At 38.2% G+C, this 10,632-nt stretch overlaps 1 protein-coding gene across 1 annotated transcript in view; it reads left to right on the top strand.

Annotated features, from left to right (window-relative positions):
• The first annotated feature begins 247 nt into the window (after positions 1-247).
• Positions 248-10,632, top strand: part of SLC26A7 (solute carrier family 26 (anion exchanger), member 7) — a 72,787-nt gene continuing 62,402 nt past the window's right edge. Inside the window, exon 1 of the mRNA XM_009891856.1 lies at positions 248-437. Within this exon, the coding sequence (XP_009890158.1) occupies positions 248-437 (190 nt within the window). The remainder of the gene's footprint in view (positions 438-10,632) is intronic.

Raw genomic sequence — 10,632 nt, 5'->3', positions numbered from 1 at the left:
TTTGCTATAAATGGTTCTTGCATTTCATGTAGCTGTTTATATGATTGAAGCATTTAAGAAGTGTTTTTATTGAGTATGGTTAGAAAACAGCTGCAGAAATCTTAAGTGCTTCTGTTCATTATTTTTTTTCTCTGTAGTTTTGAAACAGCAAAAATCTCAGAAGAAAACTGGAGAGTGACAAAGATCAGGGTGATTGCTCGACTGTTCCCTCTTCTGGAAAAGGAACCATTTTTGGGGGGTGGTAATGATGACAGGGGCAAAAAGGAAAAGAAGTGCAGTCTGGAGGAAGATCCAGGCTGTTCGCTTTGAAGATATCAAACTCTGGTGTATGAGCAGGCTGCCCATCTTGAGATGGATGCCTGTCTACAATTGGAAGGAAAACTTGATTCCTGATACAGTTTCTGGGGTGATGCTGGCCATCCAACAGGTGACTCAAGGTACAGTTAACTCATTTCAGATTCATCTTTTGAAATCTGGTCATGCTGAATCGGTCTGGTTGTCTTTTTATTTCCCTTTTTTTTTTTTCTAAATTTTCTTTCTTGTTTAATATTATCTGAAAGCTTTGGTTAAAACAAAAGCATGCTTATATATTTACTGTTTATTTAATCTAAATAAAAATATAAGAAAAAAAGGTATAGTCTTAACTCTTATTTGTGTATAGTGGATGTCCAAATGTGGATAGAAATGCCTTGTGTTACTGTGGCTAATTTCTGCGAGCTGGAACTTCACTATATATGCCATCCTTTTGACAATTTTTCTAAGGCTTAATATAGAAAATAAGAGAGCAGTAACTCTATTCAAAGAGCATATGGTTGTATACAATATTTTATCAGTTAAATGAACACCTTTCTATATTTCAAAAGGTAAACAAAATATATCTACATGATAATTGCATTGTAAGACATACTGTTCTGGAGTAAACACTGGCATTGTACTGTTACCTGTGGGAGCCTGGAGTGCAGCAGGAAAAATTAGTAACTTTCTGTGTATAAAGGGTGCTTCTGTCAGGGATATTTGTTACCTGCAGAGAGGATCTGTCTGCATCGTGGCTTGTGTACTTCAGCTTCTGTGTTGATTTAATGCTGTATTACATTACCTACCATGTCTCTTTTCAAGCGGCAATACAAAGTAGGGGTGGAGCTAGACTCCATTTGGCAGCTTAAAAAAAAAAAAAAAGCAAAAAGGAAAACCTCCCAAAACCAAAAGCTTGCATGATGACCTGAAGAAACCTAAAGTCCCAGTAATCTGGGTTTGTAAAGTGATTTTTTTTTTTGCTGGAAAATAAATTCTTTTGTCAGGTTTTGAGGTGTCTTTGATAGCGGCACCTCCTTTTGACAATATTTTATATTTGTCTCAGGCAAATCACAGCCTCAGATGGACTTTAACTCCTTCCCTCATGTGAACTATATGTATTATTTCTTAACAATTTCCCATATTAACTATACTTAACTATCATTCATGTTGTTAATTTATAAGCACTCCTTTAATTCAGTTATGCTGGAGCTGGAAACAACCAGTTTGTGTAAGTATTTGTGCTTTTAAAGTAATTAGGAACATCTGCATTGGCATGATTTAACTTTAGGAACCTTTATACCGTAACACTGGAAAATATCTAATTTCACTGGTATGTGCATATACAACAATAATAATTAAAATGCTGCTAATAACAGTATGTTGAAATTCATAAAAAATATTAAGTTAAACAGCAGTTCTGCACTGCTGGTAGTTTTAGCTGGGATATTCTCATTTGAGTCTTGTACCAAGAAGTAATTTAATGTAATAGATAAATTTAAAAAGATCCAGTGAAGACAGAAAATACTGGGTTTGGATTTCTATATGATTCTTATGTAATCTAGAAATAATTTTGTCTTTATGTTATGATGTTTAAAACCAAATGCATTGAAACTCTTCCCTCCTGCTGATCTGTCTTGCCTTTCTCTCTCCTCACTGCTCCTCAAGATTTCAGAAAGATTTTAGGGGATGGAAAAGGAGGAGTGTTAGATACCAAAGCCTTTTATCATGTTTATGGTGCTTTAACTTGAACACAACATATTTACGTAGGCCCTGATTGCATTAGCTCTTTTCCTAGTGTTGTAAGCCTTGCAGTTACCTGGACTATCCTTTAATGCTTTCACAGAGAGAGTCATGCAAGAAAATAAAAAATCCCATTTGTTATATAGCATAAAGGGAAAACACCCCAAATTTCGAGAGGTCTTATTATGTCTCTTTCCTTCTACCCACAAAGTAAAATAAGAAGTTTTGTAATAAAATGAAGGGCAGAACTTCTGACAATGGTAGGACAAAACTAGTAACCAGTGATAATGGACATGCAGAGCACAGTGTAATTTGGTGTTGCAGCAACATGTTTAAATAAGTTCAAGTATATGGAAATAAACTTGAGTTATGGAAGTATATGGAAAAATCTGAAGCTGTATTCATATGCAACAGTTGTATGAGTGACGAAAGCTGCATACTCCAGGGTAGAGAGCAGGCCAGTAGCTTAAGAACAATTAAGAAAGACCTTCCAACTGAGCTGTGTTTTTCACAATTTCCTCCTGTGGGATTTCTTACTCATCTGGCATTGGCCACGTTGAGATTATTCAGGTTGGCATCTGCCCTGATCGGGTGTAATATGTCCATGTTCCAACTTCTAATCTAAATTTTAGATGGTACAGCTGGCTTCCCTTTGTAAAGGAAGGAAGGAAAGAGGGACGTCACTGTCCTTAGTGTGTCATAGTGAATGCAACGAAGATAATGCTCGTAACTGCTCCTCACAGAATTTTTACAAATTGTTTCTAGAGAATTCCTATACAATATCAGGTTTTGGTGTCTGCCTTATAAGGGAGAAGAACAAAAGAGCAAATTAATAGAAATCCCAGCAATCAATGTCTGCAGATAACGTTTGCTCCCCAAAAGTCTTTTATAAAGGTATAGGATAGTTCAAAATAGCTGTTCTTATGCCATCTTTTATTGTGGACAAAGTTTTAAAGAGCTACTAGCATTAATCTTCTGATTTCAGGGCCAAAATTATTAGCTTCTAAATGTGACTTAAGCCTCCAAACTCCTGTAAGATACCTTGAAGTCAGCTACCTGAAAATTGAAACACTTAAGCTCATGTATAGGTTTAGGTTTAAATATCTTCCATCTTGACACACATAAACTACAAATTATGTCCTGTGGTGACAATCTAGGATTGGTGTACAAGAAAGGCATGCTACCTGAGTGTTTAATCATCTTTACTTCCATGAAGAGCGTGGAAGAACTGGGTCTTTAGAAGGTAAGGTGTTACCTTGCTTAACCCTGAGCTAAGGTAAAACCATATGCCTCTGTGCCTAAGGTTTTATCCTTATTCTCTCACAATGTTATTCAATAAAGATTATAGTTATCAAAGAATCCATAAGAAATTATGTAATAATTTCTCCAGAGAGTGAGCCTTCTGACGCTGCTTTTCAAATACTTTTGAAACCTGTTTAGAACGTGCCCAAGTCCTATTGGACCATTCAGAGGTAATCCATTGGTCAACAGCATTCAGTGCAACTAATGGATCCGGTACTGGGCTGAGGGAGAGGAGACTGAGGAGTGTAGGGAGATGGGAAGGAAAGGCATGGGATTATCATGTTGTGCTGCTTGGCATTTGTGATGAAAGAGTCATCGCTGAAACCAAACAGTCATTCTTCAGGTGTTCCTATAGTTCTTTCATTGTCTGCTAAATATGCCAAGTTAATCTTCATTCATGAGTCCCAAAACTCACTGCTGAACTCTTCTGTCCTATTTACCTACTGAAATAATACTTATATGGTCTCTGTGCATGTCCTTTAATTTTAGAGTCCTTTAGCTTATTCCACAGAAGATGGAGAAAGAAGTGTCAAAGATAATTATGTTTCTACAAATTGTATGAAAATGGCCAGTGGAAACAGACCCTACAAGTTCAAAAAAGTGATAATAGAAAGTCATACCTTGTTAGGCATTAGATAATCTGAGTAGCAGAAAAAAAAAAAAAAAGAAAAAAAAAAAGCCCTTTCAAATACATCAGTTGCTGGAAAGGTTCAGTTGGATCTTGCACTGTCTCAGACTGCAAAGTCAGTCCACTGTGAGTCAAAACCAGTAAAAGAGTCAAGGCTTCATTAGTTCCAGCACAGAAAACTAATAATACAGATCTCAACACCTTATTTTTCAGACTTAGAATCCTTATTCCTACTCTGAAGTTTGAAGTTTGCTATATACTTTCACAGACAGTTAAGAAATTTTAGGTTTCATGTTTTGGTGATCACTACCTGATCTGTCTGTGTTTCTCAAAAATCTGTATTTTATAGACTAGAGCAAGATATCTCTAAATTAACAAATAAGTCCTTAATTTGCTTCTTGGACTAACACTTCATTCATCTCTTCCCTTTCCCTTTAAAATTTATTAATACCTTATCAACAGTCATCATAGGAAGATTTGTCTTTCTGTTTCATTCTGTGTTCTTCAGCCATACACACAAATTCAGTTACTAGATCCATGTAGATGCCTTATAAGTACCTAATCTATTTTTTCCTCTCCAAATTGAAATTGTGCTAATAGAACAAAGGTTCTGCAGCTTAGGTATCTAGTTCTCAGGAAGCTGTTCTTGCATTCTTTACTAGTCAATGGAGACCCAGTTGATAAGAGTTACTGAAATTTATGGTGTTCAATCTGCTTGTGGGAGATGGTGAATGACTGACTTTGCTTCACTGTTTTTTCCTTTCGTTCACTTATTAAACTGTCTGTCTTTACCCATAAGTTTTCTTGTTTTTGCTTTTCTGACTCTCTCTCCTGTCCTTTGAGGGGGAGTGAGCGAGTGGCCCGGTGGGTGCTCAGCTGCTGGCCAGGGTCAACACACCACAGGAGTGATTCATCTGACTAAATTTAATCATCTACTTTGTCAAGGTTGATTGGTAATATTTCCATTAAGTGTACCAGGGGCCTGGCTCAGATGTAGACACTGATGATGTAGATGTCAAAATTTAGGTGAGCTGTCTCTCAGCCATTATATCTGGCATTGTGGGCAATAAACAGTTCATCTTCCACATCGCTAAAGGCAGGTCTTACTGTTTTCTTTCCTGTAACTCATCCGCTGACCTGCCAAAATAATACCGGAATTCTTTTTGTGGCTTTTTCGTATGACCTGGACACTAGCTACTTGCATGAGAAGCACACTTTAATCAGAGAATCATTTAAGTTGGAAAGGACCTTTAAGATCATCAAGTCCACCACTAAACCATGTCCCTCAGCACCACATCTGCATGTCTTTTAAATACCTCCAGGGATGGCGACTCAACCACTTCCCTGGGCAGCCTGTTCCAATGCTTGATAACCCTTTCAGTGAAGAAATTTTTCCTAATATTCAATCTAAACCTCCCTTGGTGCAACTTGAGGCCATTTCCTCTTATCCTATCACCTGTTACTTGGAAGAATAGACCAACCCCCACCTGGCTACAACCTCCTTCCAGGTAGTTGTAGAGGTTTTCCCTCAGCCTCCTTTTCTCCAGGCTAAACAACCCCAGTTCCCTCAGCTGCTCCTCATAAGACTTGTGCTCCAGACCCTTCACTAGCTTCAAGCTGTACCTGAATTTTTCTCAGTTTCCTAGCAGGACAATATTGAGATGCGTTATGATGTTGTCTTTCCATGTAGTTAAGTCTCATAAAGCTGTCATTGTGTTTTTTCTGTAGCCTCTGACCATATGCTATAATCCCTTCATATCTCTTCAGAATGCAGCTGCTTAGCTCATTTTCACTTTTTATTGCACCAAGCAAATTATTCATCTTTACTTTCAAGGCCTTTAATAGGTGATCTTTCCTGACATTATTTATTCATTACGAAGCCATTGATGCACCTCTGATTAATCCATTTTGCTGCCTTCTTCATCCAATCTTGTCTTTTCAAACAAATAGCTTTGTGCCTTCTATCAGGATTTACGTTGCGGAATGTATGTTGGTTGGTATATCATATCTCAATATTTGCTTTTGAATTGTTATTTGGAATGTGTTTGTTTGTGGTTTGGTGTTTTTGTGTTTGGTTTGGTGTTCTTTTTCTGGGCAGAACTATGTGTGCTGTCCACAAAGACTGGTATCTAGAAGCCATGTAAGTAATGATGCAATCCATCAGTAAGCTTCTCTGACTGTCATGGACTGTAAAAAAAGTCAGTCTGAGTTTGACTGAAAAAGTCTACACAAATATACCCTCTGTTGTGCAGCTGAGTTCATCACAAGAGAAATTATCCCCAAAGTTAGTCTACTTAAATATGTATATTAGTGTATATAATTTATTTATGTATGTCAGTTCTCTATATATTTAGGGGACACAAATGTATCTGAAGTATTTTGGTTAGGACATCATTACGTGCATTTTTAAGTACTGAAAATTAAGTGCTCTGCTTAACACCTGAAATTGCCTTACTCTTTCTGGATGTAAATTCCTAATGTAGGTACCTAACTTCAGACAATGACAACACTTCCCCCCAAGGTTCTTCCAAGATCTCACTTGAGGTTTTGATAATTATAATCCTCTTCTGTAAGCCATTAATGACCAGAGAAACTCCTACTTAGACAAATACATTACTTAATTTCTGTTTTGTCATTCAGTGGGTGATCATAAAACTTGCACCCTGCATTTTTCAATCTAACATCTTGGAGGTCTTTGCACTGTCCATAAATAGAAAACTATATGGAGAGGGAAATTAGAAACACAGAAGTACTTTTGCTTGAAACATGGAAATAACTCATGCACTACTGTATTGACAGTTTACGGTGCAAAGAATACAGGTTTCAATTGTTTGCTACTGGTATGAATGTCCAATATTACAACTGAGTTAGACCCTTCCAAAAACTCCCAAAACAACAAAGGTTTTTTCAAAGTTAGGAAAAAAGAGGACAAAACAAAGACATGGTACTTTCTGCTTAAGTATTTGGTCTAAACTGAAGCCTCAGTACAAAATTAGTACTTTGTCTCAGTTTTCCTGAAGGATGATGACTTTGCCCATGCGAGAAATGGTCAAGTGTGTGGATATGTAACTGCGATTAAACACAGAAAATGAAACACACTCAGATCAAGTGCTCAGATGGGTAATCGTCATCTCAGAATTCTGAGAAAATAGGTAAGTGACATTGCAGATCCAGTAACAACTACCTTTGATGATTCTGTCAAATTTGGAATGGTATTCCATGATCGGATCATAGCAGGTATAGTGCATCCAAGTTACAAACCTGCATTGCAAATGAGGGACTGGACCAGATGCAAGCAATAGAGGCGTATTTCCCTTTAATGATAAAAAAATAATATCAGCATTTATAGCAATGAAGTGATTGATTCTGCTACCCAATTCTGAAGCAGGGCTCTAGGAGAGCTGGTGGGTTTTGCTTCAGATTTATATATGCATTCTAAAGACAGCTCTGCTGATGCTTTCAGTTAGGGGTAGTTTTAGTAATATGCTAGAAAATAATCAGCCTATTAAAAAAAAAAAAAAAGGGCATGTTAGGTGGGTTAGGAGCTGCAAAGATGATGATGATCACAGGTAATGATGACTGTTGGTCCATTATGTGAAATATAGTGTGTAATTTTGGTTGCCTCTGTTTATGGAAGAAGATTTTAAACTTCAGTAGAAGAAAAGTCTAGGAGAAGAATAAGAAAAAACAAAAATTATGTTAGGGAGAAGACTGAAATGGCTTGGACAGGTTAATTAAAACCTGAGAAGGTTTTTCCTTATCAGGAAAGGCATTTAAAGTAAAAGACACTTGCAGCACATGGACAAATGAGTATAAAGTAGCATGAATATGTTTAGACTTAAAATTGGAAGTAGTTCTAAAATATTCTATAATATTCCACTAAAATATTGGGATAGGAAGATGGATCTCCTTATCACATAATTCCATTCATAGATGTAATAAATTACATGTTTGCCTGTCATAAGAGGGAATATAACACAACACAGGGCACAAGCGGGTTCCTTCACAAGTTTGTTTCCTTTCAATATCTACTACTGCTAAAAAATTCTGTGAAATTTTGCACTGAGGTGTATCTATAAAAAAGTTAAGACAAATGTGTGGGTTTTTTTCGAAATAAAATACTGTCACTGTATTTCTGGATTCAATCTTTATCTTGCAAAGTGCCTGGTATTCTTCTGGATTCATAAACATTATGCTATTTCTTTTAAAATAAAGATCTATCTGTGTGCTATGTGGCATACACTCAAAAGTTGCCCAGGTGGAAGCATATAGGTATAAGATTTGGACCTTAAAATTTACCAGATTTGGGATTATGGCAGTGTTTGTGATTATTTTTTTTTTAAATACATTTTTTATAGTCAGCTTGCACATGGATATACTTCATATAGAATTTATTTGCAGGGTTATACATTTGCTGCCTTTCCTATGGCCTATCAGGAACAAGAAATGCTTTGGATCAAATATGGTTTTGGGGGCTGTTTTGGGGGGTGGTGGAGGGCCCTTGAGACATATTTCCTCTAAAAGTGAAATATGTAGATGGCATCTGATGAAATCAGTATTGTTATTCTTGCCAACTTCTTTTTTCATTCTGCAAGCCCAATAATAACTCACGGAGGATTGGTGTGTTTTGTATGTTTTAATTAAAACTAATTTAATCTTGGGCTAGATTTATTGCTGAACAACTAATTCTTTAACACTGGCTGGAGACCTTGCCATTAAAAAAATGAACTATACTGCCTTCATGCATTCCAGAACTGGTGCCCAGTGTTTTGGAAGGCATGATGCCAAAAAGTTATATATTTTTTTTTTAGCTTACCATGGAGGAACCCCAGCTGTGTCTTCTCAAGGGTGATGGTTGCTGGGTTTTTTTTCAGGCTCTGACCATAAATGTAGACATAAATATACTCTGAGCAGACTAACTGGAGCTAATAATTTTATTAAAGGGTAGATCTGTCTTGTAAATATAAATCTGGCATACAAATAGCATGTGTAGATGAAATTGAATAAGCACATTTGGAAAGAGAGCCAGAAAAACCTCCTAGAGAATGCATTGGAGAATCCATGTAGTTCATAAATGATTTTTGGAAGAGAGTGTCCAGCTGAACTCTGTTATAGTTCTCCCATACAAAGAATAATGATGTAAGCTGATCATGAAATGTAACATGTTAGCAAGTAAATGTAGGGCAATGTTTCATATTTATACAATTTTCCAGTAGAGGAGAAAGGCACTGATGCTGCTGTGCATGCAATATCTCATTTCCAATGTCTACTAAAATTCTTCCAAGTTACATATGTGCTCATACAGACCTGCCTGGCAGACTACTGGAAATGTGAATTAAGATTCTGAACAACCTCCGAATCCCTTGGAGCCTAATGTCCAGGTACGCTTGTCTCAGTATGATCAGATAAGCTGTGATGTCCAGCCCCTGCGTCTGGAGGCGGGGCCTGAGCACCATGGACAGGGACTGGCAAACCCAGGAAATGGTGGTTCCCTGAAGGAAGAAGAAATGACCTCACTTATAATCTTCCAGGTTACAGAGATCAGGAAAACTCAGTGCTGAGATCCTTGGCAACCAATTTGTCAAAATGGACGCCCTTTTCATGGATTTCAAAAAGTCCAGTTCATCTTGATGAAGGCCTGTCATCAGTCATGATTGATCTTTGTTTCTCCACAGCGTTGATGTTTCTCAAAAGACAACCTCATAGTTTCTGGCAAGCAGGTACCTTCTTGTGGGTTTCATTCTTTTTTTGTTCTTACTGAGATGCAGAGGAATTTCCCTATAATCCACTTTCAAAATCACAAATCACAGAATCACAGAATGGTAGGTGTTGGAAGGGACCTCTGGAGATCATCTAGTCCAACCCCCCTACCAAAGCAGATTCATCAAGAATAGGTTGGACAGGAATGGACCCAGGTGGGTTTTGAATATTTCCAGAGAAGGAGACTCCACAACCTCTCTGGGCAGCCTGTTGCAGTGCTCTGTCACTCTCAAAGTAAAGAAGTTTTTCCTCATGTTGAGATGGAATTTCCTGTGTTCCAGTTTGTGCCTGTTGCCCCTTGTCCTGTTGCCGGGCACCACTGAAAAGAGTCTGGCCCCATCCTCTTGACACCCATCCTTTAGATATTTATAAGCATTGACGAGATCCCTTCTCAGTCTTCTCTTCTCCAGGCTAAACAGACTCAGATCTCTCAGCTTTTCCTCCTAAGAGAGGTGGCCCATTCCCTTGATCAACTTTTAGCCCTCCGCTGGACTCTCTCCAGTACTTCCCTGTATTTCTTGCATGGGGGAGCCCAGAACTGGACACAGTACTCCAGTTGCGGCCTGATCAAGGCAGAGTAGAGGGGGAGGATAACCTCCTTCGATGTGCTGGCCACACTCTTTTTAACGCACCCCAGGATACCATTGACCCTTTTGGCCACAAGGGCACATTGCTGGCTTGTGGTCAACTTGTTCACCAGGACTCCCAGGCCCCGCTCTGCAGAGCTGCTTTCCAGCAGGTCAACCCCTATCCTGTACCGGTGCATGGGGTTATTCCTCCTGAGGTGCGGGACCCTACACTTACCCTTGTTGAATTTCATTAGGTTCCTCTGTGCCCAATGCTCTAGCCTGTCCAGGTCTCACTCTATGGCTGCACAGCCTTCTGGCACGTTAGCCCCTCCTCCCGGG

The sequence above is a fragment of the Charadrius vociferus genome, unplaced genomic scaffold, assembly GCF_000708025.1.
Source record: "Charadrius vociferus isolate BGI_N301 unplaced genomic scaffold, ASM70802v2 scaffold15, whole genome shotgun sequence".
Classification (NCBI taxonomy): domain Eukaryota; kingdom Metazoa; phylum Chordata; class Aves; order Charadriiformes; family Charadriidae; genus Charadrius; species Charadrius vociferus.
Note: the sequence above shows the minus strand (reverse complement) of the source record. Positions and strands in the feature narration are given on the sequence as shown.